The sequence below is a fragment of the Mytilus californianus genome, unplaced genomic scaffold (genome assembly GCF_021869535.1).
Source record: "Mytilus californianus isolate M0D057914Y unplaced genomic scaffold, xbMytCali1.0.p SCAF_18, whole genome shotgun sequence".
NCBI lineage: Eukaryota > Metazoa > Mollusca > Bivalvia > Mytilida > Mytilidae > Mytilus > Mytilus californianus.
In genome coordinates, this window is record NW_026262666.1 from 244,766 (window position 1) to 262,659 (window position 17,894).

General features: G+C 32.3%; 1 protein-coding gene and 1 long non-coding RNA gene across 2 annotated transcripts in view; one reads left to right on the forward strand and one right to left on the reverse strand.

The window, feature by feature from the left end:
- LOC127726509 (uncharacterized) overlaps nt 1–17,894 on the reverse strand; it is a 264,243-nt gene that overhangs the window by 217,199 nt on the left and 29,150 nt on the right. The gene's annotated exons all lie outside the window — the stretch shown is intronic.
- LOC127726497 (mediator of RNA polymerase II transcription subunit 14-like) overlaps nt 27–17,894 on the forward strand; it is a 56,134-nt gene continuing 38,266 nt past the window's right edge. The window contains exons 1-16 of the mRNA XM_052233854.1: nt 27–153; nt 2,638–2,794; nt 5,544–5,570; nt 5,952–6,057; nt 6,899–6,993; nt 8,078–8,156; nt 9,812–9,941; nt 10,220–10,260; nt 10,708–10,795; nt 11,071–11,178; nt 11,808–11,975; nt 12,356–12,468; nt 14,552–14,620; nt 15,350–15,389; nt 16,327–16,455; nt 17,343–17,424. Coding sequence (XP_052089814.1) covers nt 2,655–2,794; nt 5,544–5,570; nt 5,952–6,057; nt 6,899–6,993; nt 8,078–8,156; nt 9,812–9,941; nt 10,220–10,260; nt 10,708–10,795; nt 11,071–11,178; nt 11,808–11,975; nt 12,356–12,468; nt 14,552–14,620; nt 15,350–15,389; nt 16,327–16,455; nt 17,343–17,424 — 1,415 coding nt within the window. The 5' untranslated portion in view covers nt 27–153; nt 2,638–2,654. The remainder of the gene's footprint in view (nt 154–2,637; nt 2,795–5,543; nt 5,571–5,951; nt 6,058–6,898; nt 6,994–8,077; nt 8,157–9,811; nt 9,942–10,219; nt 10,261–10,707; nt 10,796–11,070; nt 11,179–11,807; nt 11,976–12,355; nt 12,469–14,551; nt 14,621–15,349; nt 15,390–16,326; nt 16,456–17,342; nt 17,425–17,894) is intronic.

The window sequence follows — 17,894 nt, forward strand, 5'->3', positions numbered from 1 at the left end:
GAATGTCTTGCGATTTGACGCTCTGAGGAAAGGAAAAAAAAGTTCCGGAAGTCATCCGAATGTAGTTTGGAAAACGGGGATTTTTGCAATTGGTTAAATTTTTAGAAATGTGAATATTACAACATGATATTATACGTTTCAAGGCGTGAATAGGTTAGCATTATTACACATTACACTTCTTTAATAGAAATATGTCTTTTTTAAGAACGTAAATTCATACAATCGATAATAACTACCTTGAGATCGGACTTGCCATTTTTTATTCATTTATACACATATGCACTAATTTTCACATTTGTGTTTTATTGTACAATTTAAATATCCTCCGAAGACGCCAAGAATTATTATTTGGAATTCATACTGTCATGAATTAACAGGTTCTCTACGTTTTAGCTGACGTAATTTGGTATAGGTAATTTTGTAAATTTATGCCTATTTATTAGTCGTTTTTTTCTTAAAAGTTTTATTTAAGGTCTATATTCAATAAACTACATAAACACGAGCTCTAGAGAGCTTTTCAATTTGACTGAATAATAAAATATATACACACATTATGTGACCTACAAAAATCATGAAAACAACTCAATTTTAAACATTCAATGTATAGTAGATACATGTACCATAGATGACATATACAGTCGTGTCCAGTAATTTAGCCCATCCATTAACTCCGCCCCTTTACTTCCTTGTGGGTCTCTTCCGAAAATATTTTGTCTGCTATATTATTTAAACTTTGAAGAAAACCAACGTCAAGTCTGAATCAAACAAAGACAATGCAATTAAAAAACTATGGAAAGCCAAAATATCAAAAATTTTAAAAAAAAGTTCTAAAACATGGCATGAATGTTCCTTATGAGGTGGTGACCAAGTGTTGTAACTTTGTAGGCAATCAATCATCCAAGACGGCCACCAGCAGGGACTTAGTTTAACATAGGACCCTATGGGAAATACATACAAATGTTTTCTTTTAGAGAACCACTGAATGGAATGAAACCAAACATGGCATAAATGTTCTTAATCATGCTAATGAGGTGCTGACCAAGTGTTGTTACTTCAACATGGAGCTTTAGCTCACACAGAACAACAAGCTACATGTATAAAGGGCCCCAAAATGACCTGTGTAAAACAAATTCAAACAGGAAAACCAATGGTCTAATCTATTTACAAAATGAGAAATATGTATGAACTACACCTAAAAATTTGTCCTCAATCATTATTAGGGTATCTGTTATGATTTTAATCTATTTTTACATGATTTACAAAACCAAAGTAGAATCAGGTGAGTGACACAGTCTCTTGAGAGCCTCTAGTTTTTATTTTGTCCATCTGGAATTCCTTTCTTAGTGGTCCATTATTAAAACATCATTTGCTTACTTTCTTGTTTGTTAATATATATGATAAATCAGCCCTCCATACATGTTTGCTACATACATGACATACATGTATGGGCGGACTTACCAGTTCTGTATAAACTTATTTTTCTGAATGCTATATACATGTATATATTTTTTTGATGAAGCAAACTCCTTTAAAAACTAAGCTTAGTTTGTCTATTGATAAACATATATTTAGATTTCTGATTTTGGGCCCAGTTTTCACATGTTTCAAGTTGGTCCAAATCAGGGTCCAAAATTATACTGTCTTTGATTTCAACATAAATTGAATATATATATAGGGTTCTTTGAAAAGCTGAATCTAAACCTGTATTTATTTTCATTATTAATTAGATAATACCCCATTGAGGTCCAAAGGGTCCTAAATTAAACTTTTGTTTGATTTCATCAACAATTCAAAAATTGAATTCTTGGGGTTCTTTGATATGCTAATGAGAACAATGTTTTTGGATATTGGACCATAATAGGTAAATTTCCGATTTCAAATTTTTCAGTTCTTTGACCACATTCATTTTGTGTCACAAACCTATACTGTGTCAAATATTCAATCACAATCCAAATTCAGAGCTGTTTTAAGCTTAAATGTAGTGTCCATATATATACTTGCTCAACTGTTCAGGATTCCACCTCTGCAGGAAAATCCGGTTTGCTGTCACTCTGACAGCCTATTGTTATATAATGAAGGCATAATCTTTCAATCAGCTTAATCTTAATTGATGTTTGGAACTGGTATGCCAGTAACTGCTAGAAGTCCTTTGTTAATTTATGTTGATCATTGTCATTTTGCTTAGTTTCTTCTGTTGCCTATATATTCTAACATTGGATTCAAACTTCTTTTAAACTGTGGGTATTGCTGTGTGTTTGTTTATTCCACATTGGCTGTAGGTATAGGAGTAGGGTTGAGATCTCTCAAAACATGTTTAACCCTGCTGCATTTTTGTGCCTGTCTCAAGTCAGGAACCTCTGGCCTTTGTAAGTCTTGTATGTTTTTTTTTTTTTAGTTTGGTTCATTTATATGTTTCTGAGTTTAGTGAGACATACGTTTTCACTGAACTAGTATACATTATTGTTAAGGGGCCAGCTGAAGCCTGCCTCTTGGAAGGAGATTTTCTCGCTGTGTTGAAGACCCATTGGTTGTATTGGGCTGTTTTCTGCTCTTTGGTCGGGTTGTTGTCACTTTGACACATTCCACATTTTAATGTCTCAATGTTATTATGTTTCACACTTGAGATTTTTTTTGAAGATCAAATAGTAAGAAAAATGAAGATGCCACCAGCAGATGGTGGGCAGATGATGGTCCATCATGGAGGTCCAAGAGGAGGAGAGACCATGCCGCTAGCCAATCTGATGGAAAATATCATACAGAGGACATACCATGAACTTACTGTTTTGTCTGAATTGTAAGTTTGTTATCACATAGATTTTGATTTTTGATTTTTTGGTGTTTTAACGCCACTTTTAAGCACCGCTTTTGAGCTATTTCGTGGCGGCCAGTTTTTATTGGTGGAGGAAGCCGGAGTGCCCGGAGAAAACCACCAACCTTCGATAGGAAAACTGACAATCCTAGTCAATTAAGATTGGAGTCGAGTGCACCCACACGAGCGGGGTTCGAACTCACAACCTCAGTGTTGACTGGGCTAGTGATTACAGTAGTAATTACTACTTGACCACTCAGCCACCGAGGCCCCTGTTATCACATAGAAGATATATAAGTGTTAGATAGATTACATGTATATATATAGTATTATACAATGTGTAATACACAACTGAATAATACTATAAATTCAAAAATTTATGTGTCCATTTACATGTATTATTGCGATTTACAAAAAAAAAAGACAATTAATTTTTGCGACTTTAGTAGATGCTGCATATAAATAATGCTATCAAAATTTTAAATGCAAGTTTCTATTTTTGCCAAACCTTTATGCAATTTTAGCAATGATACATGTATATACATTGCAAAAATTTCTGTATGTTCCATTTTCTTATTGGTGAGGATGTATATTGGCTTGGCCTGTTCTCCAATTCCCTTTGAAACATGTATTTCTTATTAATAAAATATTTGAGCTTGAAAGTGGGTATTCTTAAATACAAACAAACAAAAAAACCCAAATCAAATCATATGTATAAGAGGTGTACTGGTCAGAAGGAAAATATACATCATATGCATGACACACAAAATATTCACAGGTGTTACCGTAAGCTTGTATTCAGTCATAAGATTTGTATAATACTTGTTCATTGTCTCGCTTTGATGCAGTCAAAAAGCGAGACGTAGGTATGCTGTTTCTGGCGGCGGCGTCAACAATTTGTTAGTTTGTGATTAGGTCTAGTTTATGGTGAACCACTAGTGGTAGGTCAATGATATTTGGTATGCAGCTGTATTAGCATTGGCACATCTCATTTCCATGGAAATTATTTGGCCCTGCCCCCTCAGTCATGGTCTATTGACTTTGAAACGTTTGCTTAGTTTACATGTATTAGTTTGTGATTAGGTCAGTTTATGGGGAACCACTAGTGGTAGGTCAATGATATTTGGTATGCAGTTGTATAAGCATTGGCATATCTCATTTCCATGGAAATTATTTGGCCCTGCCCCCTCAGTCATGGTCTATTGACTTTGAAATGTTCGCTTAGTTTACATGTATAAGTTTGTGATTAGGTCAGTTTATGGGGAACCACTAGTGGTAGTTAAATGATATTTGGTATGCAGTTGTATATGCATTGGTATATCTCATTTCCATGGAAATTATTTGGCCCTGCCCCCTCAGTCATGGTCTATTGACTTTGAAATGTTTGCTTAGTTTACATGTATTAGTTTGTGATTAGGTCAGTTTAGGGGGAACAACTAGTGGTAGGTCAATGATATTTGGTATGCAGTTGTATAAGCATTGGCATATCTCATTTCCATAGAGATTATTTGGCTCCGCCCCCTCAGTCATGGTCTATTGACTTTGAAATGTTTGCTTAGTTTACATGTATTAGTTTGTGATTAGGTCAGTTTAGGGGGAACAACTAGTGGTAGGTCAATGATATTTGGTATGCAGTTGTATAAGCATTGGCATATCTCATTTCCATAGAGATTATTTGGCTCCGCCCCCTCAGTCATGGTCTATTGACTTTGAAACTTTTGCTTAGTTTACATGTATTAGTTTGTGATTAGATCAGTTTAAGATGAACCGCTTATGTTAAGTCAGTGATATTTGGTATGCAAATTTATTGGCATTTGCAAGTCTCGTTTCAATGGAGATTACATGTATATAGCCCAAACCCTCAGCATGGTTCATCGACTTTGAAACTTTTACATAGTTTACAAGTTAATGTTTGTGTTTAGGTTTGTTTAAAGGGAATGACTTATAATAAGTCAATGGTATTTGGAGATTGTTAAGCGATGTACCTTCAGTCATGGTTCATCGATTTTGAATATTTGCATAACTTACATGTTAAAGTATTGCTATTTTAATTTCAATATTTACATTATCAAAATTACAAAAAGGCGAGACATATCTCTGTGATAACAGTTTATTTTACACATGTTTTACTTGTGTATAACACATATGTTTTACATGTATGTTCCTCAACACTCTTGATTAAGCTGTGGTGATCTCTGCATCATTATGTTAAACATAGTACATGTAGTATAAATAATTTCTATTTATTATTATTTTTCCATTTAGATCTTATATTTAACAATGTTTAAAGACGTCTTCTTATCTGACATTTTCAACTTTAGAGAATTTATTATTGATAGCAGAACTTTGATAGTTTATGTTTTATTTATTAATCACTTTTACCAACTTGGAACAATTAAAACCTTGATATATTGCATAGACATTTATCCATACCGATGACTTCTAGATGTCTATGGGTTGCTGTTTCATTGACACATTCCCCATAACTGCTTTTATTCATATTTCTAATAATTAATAAAGATTTTTGCTTTAATCAAGTTAAAAAGAAGTAGATATTTATTTGATAATTTCAGGAATTACCATTTGTGGAAGATTATTTCTTCATAGACATGATAGAAGTCTGGACTTCAGCAAGTCTTAAAACTTTTCAGGAAAATACTTTTGACATTTTTCATAAGTGATGTTTTAATTATTTGTATACATCTATCTATAATTTTACTATTTATAATTGCAGGTTACCTAGAAAAACTGATATGGATAGGTAAGATATAAGTATGAGATCTGTTGCCATCTGTATTATAGCATTATCTTTTTAAAATAATTTTCCAAAACTCATAAATGGACCAGATAAAAGAAATGAGAGCTTTCTTCTTTATATTAACATCTATTTATATGATTTTTTATCATCAATATTAATTTTATCATCAAACAGGATTTTCAAGTGACCCTATAGTTAATACTGCATTTTTCAGGAACTGTTACTATATCCATGCACGTCATGTTCCGAGAAAATGTCAAATTCAGCAAAAGTGTGGTCTATGTTAACTCTAAAACAGCATGATAATGTTATTACAACTTATTGACTTTGAGGGAGCCAATTGTTGAAAAAATAAATAATTTAATAAATATTTTTTTTCTGCAGAAAAATAGAAATCGTACAGTTTGCCAGTCGGACTCGTCAGCTGTTTATCAGACTGTTAGCTCTAGTGAAATGGGCCAGTACTTCTAATAAAGTAGATAAATGCACAGTAAGTAATGTCTTAAAGATTCTAATGTGAAGTTCTTCTTTCGCTTTGGAAACAAAGCCATGTTCTAATTCCTATAGAACATGGGCTGCGCGTGATTGTATTCACAATTGAAATTGCAACTTCAATTGTATTTTGAACAATGTAGGAGATCAAAATGGACATTTGTGTTGGTGTTGATAGCTATGAAATTAAATAAACCTTTCTAAAAGGAAGTTTACATGTATCTGTTCATTTTTTATTGTGAAACGGTTGATTTTCTATGACGATTTTGCTTCTTCAAATCAAAATGGATGTGTTTCGAATGTGTAGTATAGCTCCTTTTCAAAGTACAAAAGTTCTGAATTTTCCAATTAGAATTTAAATAATTCTATCATGCCACCTCTTTATCACTGAAAAATCTGTGTTTTAAGTAGAAGCCTGTCCAATATGCCAAAGCTATCAAATTTTTAACCAGATTCAGTTAATCTTGACCTTATTTTTGGAAGGGGTCCTGATCCCAAAATCCCGGGCTTAAAAATATGAAATCCTGAGGTCCAGAATTTAAAGAAATTAAAATTCCAACATCCCTAAATTCAAAAAAACAATTCCCAGATCCCGAAAGGATCAATCCCGAAATCCTGAGCTTAAAAACACCCGATCCTAGAGTCCCGATAAAGGTCTGACCCCCCCTCCTGTCTGTCCGTTCTTGTTAGTAAAGGACAAAAAAAAGCCATCAATTGTATGGGAGTTTAGTCTGAGTAATCAAGTGTGTTTTTGTAAGATTTAAACTGCAACCTTTCACAAAAGTACTTAAATCTATGGTTTTCACTTGAATAAAACACTTCTGGTTTTTTTTTTGCAGGAGATCTGTAACTTCCTTGAGCAACAGTCCATGTTATATATAGATACAGCAGATACCTTAGCCAAAATGTCCAGGGAGACTTTAGTTAATGCTAGGTTTGTATAAATACATTCTCCCTTGATTTCCTGTAGCAGCAGTCTATGTTTATATATATAGATGCATCAGATACCTTAGCCAAAATGTCTAGAATGACTAGTTAATGCTAGGTTTGTATCAATAGGTTCTACTCAGGTGATTTGAATACAAGTTCTGAAAGACATAAGAGCTGTCCCATTAAAATGGATGTTGATGGATAAGAAAGGACTTCTGAAATCTCCACCCCCCCAAAAAAAACAACAAAAAACAAGACAAACAAAAAAAACCACATTAGAGAAAGTTTGAATACATTAAATGGACATACAACCAAAAATAAATGAATACACTGTGTCAAGCTCTACATGGACCCTAGTCTATAAAAGAAGTGAATAGATATAACGGAATTTAACAAAGATCTACATTTTGTACCATCAGCTTCAATTTGATAGGTACTAGTATAGATTATAGATATATTAATTATGAACTATAATATCCATGTGTCAATAGGGTATATTTGAATTAAATACATGTACCTCTGAAAGACAATGCATTCTTAACTGTCTCCCTTTGTTAATAACTTTTACTGGGTTGTTTGTAATTTTCATTTCTTAGCTGACCTAATGAGAATTGTAGCTTATAAATGGTTTTGAAAAGGCAAGGGAATTTCTTGACTACAATCTCATTGATAGGCCCTGAGATTAGAAGTAGCAGAAAAACTTTCTTGAGTTTGAAATACCAAAGATGATCTGTTTATAGCTATTTTCAAAGGCAACATAAATGATGTTGGCTTATGACATCATCACGTTCTCATTCTACTCTATCAAGAAAACAAATCTCAGTTGAATAGCTTGAGACGGAAAATAATCACACAGAAATATTGAATAAGAATTTTTAAAATATGATATAACGAAAAAAAATTAATGAATTTATGAATAAAAATGCACTGTGAGACTAAATCTTATCTACCATATACCAAATATTTTCTAAAAAGTAGAAATAATAAAGTTTGACCCATATATACATATAGTTTGAATGCTCTGATATTTCATCAAGTTTTACATATATTTTCATAATACAGGCAAATATCATTGATTATAATTTCAGATTACCAAACTTCTCCTTACCATGTGCAATAGATGTATTAACATTAGGCACATATCCCAGACTGCCTACTTGTATTAGGGTATGTATTTTTATACATTTTTGGTCGTAAATTGGTATCATGTCGTTGTCAGCGTGGTCCAAGACAGCTGGTTTCCGGATAATAACTTTAGTATAAGTAAATAGAAATCAATAAATTTTTAACACAAGGTTTATAACCACTAAAGGAAGGTTGGGATTGATTTTGGGGTTTATGGTCCCAACTGTTTAGGAATTAGGGGTAAAAAAAGGGGCCCAAATAAGCATTTTTGTAGTTTCCAGACTATAACTTTTGTTAAAGTGTATGAATCTCTCTGAAATTATACCACAAGTTTCCATACTACAAAGGGATGGTTAGAATTGACTATGGGGGTTATGGCTCCAACCATTTAGGAATTAGGGGCAAAAAAAGTGTATTGCACAAACGCCAAAAAATGGGGTAAAAATTTTTTTTGGGGGGGAGGGGGGGGGGGGGGGGGAGTCAATTGCATAGTGTATTGCACAAAAGGAAAAAATTGAATATAAATTCAAATCATATAACCAATTTGAATTTTTTTGACTACAGCTATTCTGTGTCAGAAACCTATTATGTGTCAAAAATTTAATTACAATCCAAATTCAGATCTGTATCAAGCGTGAATATTGTGTCCATTTTGGCCCCAACTTTTCAGGGTTGGACATCTGCTGTCGTATCTAGCTGCGCTCAGCGAAGCAATTAATTTGTTATAATTTCTACAAAGAGGGAGAGGGGGGTTTATATAGTCCATCTGTCCTCCTGTGTGTCCATGTGGCCTTTAAAGATCAATTCCTCTTAAACAGCTGAACAGATATGGATGTAACTTAAGGGCATACAATACAGTTTTGATTCCATGGTGATTTTTGTACGAAAATTTGCATACAAGCTTTTTTCATCTAGTCAATTCAAATATGTAATAAAAAATATATCTTCATGTGCTACTTTAAGAGATAAACGGGGTCGAAATTTTAGACATTTACTCAAAATTTCGTTTTTTTTTTTACATTTCTACACTTTGGATAGACATACCTAACTTTTTTGTTTGTAAAGATAAACACAAGCAGATTTTTGTAAAATCATTTGGAAAATCTTCTTTACATAAGTATGCTCTAAATTTATATAACAATTCTTTGGAAATAATTTATTTTTATCAAAGTTTCATGATTTTAGAAAAATAACGGCATTTTTTGCTGTATATTTATCTAATTTTTAAAAAATTCATCGATGACTTTTTCATAAAAATTGGTACAAATAATCAAACCTAATGTCATTTTTAAAAAGAGGGGTCCATGAACTCATTTTCAAGTTAAATCAATCTGAATGATAAAAATCAGTCGAAAAATGCATCTTTTCCCGATATGTCACAGTTTGACGTCTTGAAAATATCATTTTACGTTAACAACATCATTACCTCCCCTGTAACTGAATCATATACCCTTAAGACGTCATTACCTCCCCTGTAAGTGAATCGTATGCCCACAGAGGTAGAACACTACCTGATCCCAAAGTATTGGAAATCAAAGCTGCCATATTGTTTTGTGGAAGAACCATAATGTCCTCGACATTGGAGCTATTTAGTTTAAACTCTTAGCTGCTAAGTAATTGAGTGTCCCAAAGTTTAAGAAGTATTAATACTATTGAAATACATATACATGAATAGTAAAACTTGTTCAAAATTTTAGGAAAAGATTGTACCTCCAGATGCCATTACTCCAACAGAGAAACGACAGACACTGCAGACACTGACCAAAGTTATACAGTACAGACTGGTATCATCAGAACTTCCTCCTCAGATGAGGAAACTTAGAATAGGTATGTAGGGTACCAGACACTGTCCAAAGTTATACTGTACAGACTGGTATCATCATAATTTTTTTCATAAGATAAGAGACTTATTGTTCAAGATATTAATCAGGATATACAGTTCAAATTGAAGAACTTACTTCTCAAATAAGGATTGATTGAAATGATACATAGATTTTGAAATGTATTACCGTCTTTTATCTTTTAATGATCTTTATCTTACTTTCTTATCAGGTTGATCATCATTGTATATGTAAGTTTTATAAATATTTACATTTTTATTGTAGAAAATGGTAGAGTTAAGTTTCATGTTGAACATGAATTTGAGGTAAGACCTTTATTCAAATTTCATAATATAACATACAAGGTAGTTTCTCTATAAGTTGATTATACACATTAACAGGTGGTCCTGTCTAAACTAAAAAAATGTATTCAAAAAAAGATTTCCACATCTTAATAAAAAAAATGGTGTTAAATTTGTAATTAAACACAAAAGTAATGCAGAACTTTTTAGCAGTTTAATAGTTTCAATCTTTAGTCTGATATTTCAGTCACAAAGTAAATATAAAAATAATGTGTTATGATTGCCAATAAGACAGCTAACCACCAGAGTTCAAATGACAAAGATATAAGCAAGTATTGGTCAAGGAACTGCTGTCAACAATGAGAAAAACCTATATTGTATAGTCAGCTTTTAAAAGCTCGACATCAAAAATGTGAAATAGTTGTTACACCAGAAACTACTTATGTATGAAGAATATTTGTCATATTACAGGTGATCTTAACATTGATGGGAGATAGTCCCACAATTCCTTGGAGGCTGCTGGACATTAACATTTTAGTGGAGGATCCGGACACTGGAGGTAAGGGGAGATAATTCAACCTATTTTTTATACACCCTATAGATGACAGTTCAGAAATTTGACTACTGTCCTTAATACATATGTTGTACAGGCTCTGCTTCTTTTCAAAAATAATTTGTTTTCAAATGAAAAAGTGCTGAAGAATTGCATTCCTATGATGCAACATTATTTCTTAACATGGTCCAATACAAGTTATACAGGAAGAAAACATAGTTGTACAGATTTGGCGAAAAAAAAATTAACAGTATTTTAACTGACTGTTCGTATATTTACAGATGGAAAGTCCCTGGTACATTCGTTACAAGTCAACTATATACATCAGTTAGCTCAGTCTCGATTGGTGGACAACAACCGACCTTTGCATGACCTGTATAAAGTTTTACGTATCCTTATATCTGCTTTGAAACATGCTCAGGATGGTAGAGACCGATTCTCTTGAAATATTAAAGATGAAAAAAAATTAGAAGTATTAAAACCATCACACACAACAGAAATTGACTAAGATATTTACAAAAAGAAAACAAAAAATCATAAGAAGTGAATTAGAAAAAAAATTATGTGAATGATTTCAAAAGGTCAATATATATAGGCCCTGAAATTTCTTGAAATTAAATTTGAGTGTTTTGCATAAACTCTTGATGATGAAATATTTGAAACTAATTTGAGAAATACAAAATTAGTTTTTGCCTATTATCTTTGATAGTATAATAGATTCAAACATGTCAAACTTTAATAACCAAAAATATTATCAGTAGGATGTGATCTACAAATATGAATGAAATTGTCAATTAAAACTTGAGTTATTGCCATTTCATGGCAATTTTTACCAAAAAGTGTCCATTGTTGAAGATACAGGTGAGCACTTTAGAGCCTCTAGTTTTAGAAACCTGTTACTGGCCTGAACCCAGTGGGTTTGTGGTTCGTTTTGAAGACTAAAAATGAACCCAAAGTTCAGTTCAGTCAAAAGAATAGGTAGCTGATCATAAAAAGATAAATTTCCTTAACAAAAAAGATTCCTTTTGTCAGTCACTACAGCTAGAGGTATTAAACAGTCAGACATTACGTCTGATACGAGAGAGAATGGGGGACAACATAAGGATAGACGAGTACACTGTCGGCCGTTGTCTCGTGGTCTCGTACTGGAGGGACCAGACCAAGAAGGACAAGCAGGATCCAGTTGGTAAGATATATGCAGAAATGAAAAATGCATTTTTGGTTTACAAAAACCAGCTATGACAGTGCTTTAAATTGAATATTTATGATCATGCATTTATTTTAAAATATTGGAAGTCATAACTGCAAATTTTTGAATTAATGCTATATTTTGTCAATGATAAAACATTGCTGGGTTATTTAAACTGTTTGTTTGATATTAAGCAAAAATATTTCATTAAAAGATTTATCTGAATCCCAGTAAAAAAATGTCCACGTTTAAACTTTTTATGGATACGTTGAATAAGAGTACCCATTTATGTACAAATTTACAATACATGTACTATTTAGTGTGAAAATTTATGATTTCAGTATTGCAATATATTAATGAAAGTTTTTTTTTATTAGTGTATAAGCTCAAAGTACATGTATCAGAAGAAGATGAAGGGAAGCCGTTACAGATAAGTCACAGCCCAATAATGTCAGCGGAGGAGAGCCACAGAGTTGGCCTGGCAATTAAAGTAAGTTAAATTTTAGAAAAAAAAAGATTGGGAGTGTCTGATACAAAAATGGCATAAAGACTAAAATATTATCCCAAATTGAAAGAACAGTCCTTGTATTGTTGTTGTTTATCTTGACAGTTGTTAGAATTTTAAATGATATCGGCTATTTCATTAAAAGGAATGTGGGAGGTGCTAAAGGATAGTTTTATTTTTGAACATTGGTCATAGGTAATTTCTGGCTTTTTGTTCATTTTTTCAAATATTTGATGCATTCAAAACTACTCAAAAGAATGTATTTATGTTTCAGTGGGATATTGGAAGTCTCATCCATCCTTCCTACATCCATTTTAGCCCACATGCCCCTTTAGACAGGCATGAGGTTCTACCACCACTTGCTCATATCTGTTGTTAGATTTAAAACATTGGATGTTAAGCAAGCAACAGTCAAGCAATCAAATTTGAAAAAGAAAACTTCTTCAAACACATTGGGCCAATCTGGTTATACTTGTCATGAACTTTTAGCAAAATTTTCTCAAAGTTAAGGAGCCAATATATATTTAGCTGAAGTTATGTAGACTGTATTTGAAATTACAAGAAAAAAGTTTCTACTTTTAAACCTTGTATCTATTCAAACTAAACACTACTGTAAATTCAGAAATTATTGCGTGCATTTATTATTGCGATTTTGTCATTTTAGACTTATTATGCGATTTTAATTTTTACGATTTTGAGAAAAATCCTGTTTAGTTCATATAAAATATTTCAAAATGCGAGTTTAAATTATTGCGTTTACAACTCTCGCATTTGTCGCAATAATTTCTGAATTTACAGTACCTGTATGATCCTTATGTCATTCAAAATAAAACTGCTGTAAGTGTGTAGTAATTAGCAGTTACAGAATCTAAAGGACTATGGGTAATTTTATTGTTCATACCCAAGAATTGAAATAACTTCAATTCATTGGTTGAATTTTTCATTGTTTATGATGTTTCTAACCTTTTGAAAATATTACCCAGAATGCATTAGATAATGAGACTGAGTGATTTCAAGGTTAAGCATTCAGATTCTTTGAAGCCATCCATTGGTATTAGAAATTTGACAGTAACAAAATGTAGGGGGTAGGTAGGATTTTTTATGCCCCCGCCGTAGCGGAGGGGGCATTAAGTTTTACCCTTGTCTGTATGTACGTACGTCCAATAATAGGTTTTCGTTCTCTAACTTGAGTTTGCCTCAACCAAATGTTATGAAACTTATACACAATGCTTATTACCACAAAACAGAGATCAAGTTTGAATTTTGGTGGCGTCACTTTAACTGTTCTAGAGTAATGCCCCTTTATAAATGGAAAAATTGCAAAATTTTTAGTTTCCGTTCTCTAACTTAAGTTTGCCTCAATTAAATGTTATGAAACTTATACACAATGCTTATTACCACAAAACACAGATCAAGTTTGAATTTTGGTGGCCTCACTTTAACCATTCTAGAGTTATGCCCCTTTATAAATCGAAAAATTGCAAAATTTTTATTTTCTTCTAAATATCAAGTAATTTTTAAAATTGGCGTTATCTTCCTTTGTCCATAAAAAGTTGAATCAATTACAATCAATGCTTTATACAATGCAATGTTTGATTTTGACTTCCACTGATAAAAAGCAGATGAAGATGAATTTGGGTAATGTCACTTTAACCATTATTGAGTTATGCCACTTTATAAATCGAAAGATTGCAAAATTTTTAGTTTCCATTCCGTAACTTTAGTTTGTCTCAACCAAATGTTATAAAACTTATACACAACCGTTCTAGAGTTATGCGTGTTTACAAATAGAAAAATTGCTGAATTTTTAGTTTCTGTTCTCTACTCAAGTTAGCCTCAACCAAATGTTATGAGACTTACACACAATGCTTATTACCACAAAACTCAGATTAAGTTCAAATTTGGGTAGCGTCACTTTTACCGTTCTTCAGTTATGTCCCTTTATAACTATATGATATACAAGCGGGGGCATCATCTGTGTACACATGTGGACACTATCCACATTTTTTTTTACATGGGTCATTTAAAGTTTGGATGTATTTGACCATATCTTTTTTTTTGTTTACAGAGTAATCACTTATCCATAGAGAGGCTACTGATGCAGACCATTGAAGTGAGGATACATGCTAAATTGAAGGTATGTAGATATTTCTTACTGTTGTCACACTTCTTCTTAAGAGCAAAAAAATCTGTACTATTAACAAACAAGAGCAAAAAAATCTGTACTATTAACAAACAAGAGCCAAACAATCTGTACTATTACAGCCGATTCCAATGAGTGTGTAGGAAAAGGTAATATCTTTGGTTAGCTTGCTTGCTAGCTGAACCGTGAAGTTATTATTAGGTTAGGTAAACTACCATCCTTTTTGAGTAGACTAGTCCGACAGACAGATAGAATTGGTTACCTGTGGGACTAGTCTACTCATAAAGGAGGGTAGTTTACCTTACCTTATAATGACTTCACGGTTCAGCTAGCAAGCAAGCTAACCAAAGATATTACCTTTTCCTACACACTCATTGAAATCGGCTGTAACAAACAAGAGCAATAAATTGTATTGCATTCAATTTTTATCACTACATACGAAAATATTTCATTATTTACTTTCAAACAAGATTATTTCTTCTAATATTATAAATTTTGTCTGACCTAAATATCTCTAATGATATCCTTATGAATGTTTTCTATGAGGCCATTATACTAACTTCTAATTAGATGCCTTCCAAATATTTAATTCAAATCTAGCAAGCATCTATCTTTTTTTTTGGCGCAGCCGCTCATTTCTTTAAATTTTATGAATAATGGAACTGGCTTAAACAAATAATGGTGATATAGCTTGAGATTTAATGAAAGAATCCTATTTTTCAGGACTTGTCGAAAGAATTTCAGAAATACGTCATTGGACAGTGTAAGTGCAGTTTAATTTTACATGTTCAAATATAATGTCATGTGACAAACAAATGTATGTGTTTGAATAAAATTTCTTATTTTGTGACCAAAAGCTTTGATCTGACGTGTAATCTAGAATGTCAACATTTATTGTCCATGCAAAATGAAGATTAATTCATGAAATTATACTCCCATTCTATAATCTGAGTGTATATATCAATCACCTTGTCTGTCCATCTGTCTGACTGTTTGTCCAACAAATATTGCAATCACATTTTCTCCAGAAACTGCTATACATAATGACTTAGTAAGCAGCTTGACAGTGTTGAGTTATGTTTGAGCACTTTTCAGATCTGTCAGAAACCTACTTCCTGTTTGTTGATATTTTTCAATATGTTTAATGATCTTAAAAAAATTTATCAAAGATTCTTCCAATACTGCAATACAAACTAATTTTATAATTGGTCAGCATCTCAGCAGTGTTGAGTTGTAATATGCTTTTCAGATCTGTCAGACATCTTCCTGTTTGCTGATACTTTGAATTATGAGTAGGGGTATGCTTAGCACGACAACAAATGCATTCATATGATGAAGACATAATCTTTTAATCAATTTAATTGAGGTCTGGAGCTTTGTTAGTCTCGTATGTTTTTTAAATTTTAGTTCATTTATATGTTTCGGAGTTTAGTGTGACGTCCAATTTCACTGAACTAGTATACATTGTTGTTTAATAGCCTGCCTCTTGGTGCGAGATTTTCTCACTGTGTTGAAGACCCATTGGTGGCCTTAGCTGTTTTCTGCTCTTTGGCCAGGTTGTTGTCTCTTTGACGCATTCCCGGTTTCCATTCTCAATTTTATTGTTCCAATTAGTTTGAGTCTGGTTCTATGACTTAATGATATCTTCTTACATTTCATCTACTTAAAGCTTACATTCTTCATTATCATCCTTGTTTCAGGTGAAATGAAAGACTTGCCAATAGCTTTACATGTACCGGTACTTAATCCTACATTAGAGTTTGAACACCTCAGAGTAATGATGGACTCCCAGAGAGGATCTATCTTAGCCTCCTTGTGTGGGATTGAAGGTTAGTTATTTGATGAAAAATATCTTGAAATGTTTGTATACTGTTAAGGGAAAATCTTTTGTCAAGGGTTTCTTTTCACTTACTTTGTGATTAAGATCTAGATAATATCATGAAAAACATCACTTTCATTTTTATGTGTTTTTTATAAAAGTTTTTTTTTGCAATTAACAATTAGATAATGTCTGTGGTTAAAGTTTGTTTAGACATCAACAACGTATTCAAAAGATTTTTTATGATAGGAAGATAATACATGTAATATCAGATGCAAAACTTTGATATTTTTTATTTTGCCATATTTTACTGATAAATGACTTTCTCTAATTCTTCGTCAATTTATCCCTTTCTGCACCCATTGTATAAAAAAAATTTAATCAACATGTGGTTTATTTGATCTCAGTTTTTCATTGGTTAAAATCCGATTATGTCGTTGAATTTACTTCCTTTCCTCTGAATTTCCTATTGTGACGGCATGAAAAAAGGCGACCATGCCTGATGACGTCACATAGAAAGAACACATCTTTTTACAGATCATTCTAAAAGACAGAATAAGTTTGCCTGCATATTGTTTGAAAATCATTAGAGAAACAGATTCCACCACCAAATCTCGTGTAATACGATATTTATCCACTCTCGACAGTTAAATTTTAAATATTTAAAACGCGCGGCAAGCCTCGCGTTTTAAATTTGAAAATTTAACTGTCTCGAGTGGATAAATATCGTATCACACTCGATGCAGTGGTAGAATCTATATTTCTATTTTCTTTTATATATTTTTAATTTAATTAATTCTATTTAAATATATTTTATTTTTATAAACACATTTTGGATAAGACACAAGTCAATCAGACTGATGGATTTTTCTCTTTTATCTTATTTTATTTTGTTAGGTGTACAAGAAGTTCAAGAACTAGAAGAATTTTTGAACAGTGGAGAATGGAAGAACTTGGGGAAATTCATCGTTAACTTACGGTAAAGTAGAATGTTGTTACACCAGAAACCATACACATGTTTATTTACTTTTATTGCAAGAGGTCAATTGTATTTTAATTTTATCAAAGACTATTATAAATATCTCAGGTTTGAAATCCAAATTGTTCAATAATGGAGTGGATTGTGTATTGAAATCACTTTTTCCGTCCTTCTGTTCATCCACCTATCTGCTCGTCCTTTTTTCTTCTATTCATTCATCCATTTCTTTTGGTACGTAATACTCAGATTCTGTTTTTGGGAAGTGTGTGATATTTGGAATGGAATTTTATAATAACAGTCGTGAGTTAAACCATGTAAATGATTTTCAGACCTGAAAGACTAGTCACTAGTTTGATAATCCTTAAAAAAATTTATAACTGTGGATTCAATTTTTCAAGGATTTTTAATTTTGTGGTTTTTCTAAATAGATATAAGAAGATGTGGTATGAGTGCCAATGAGACAACTCTCC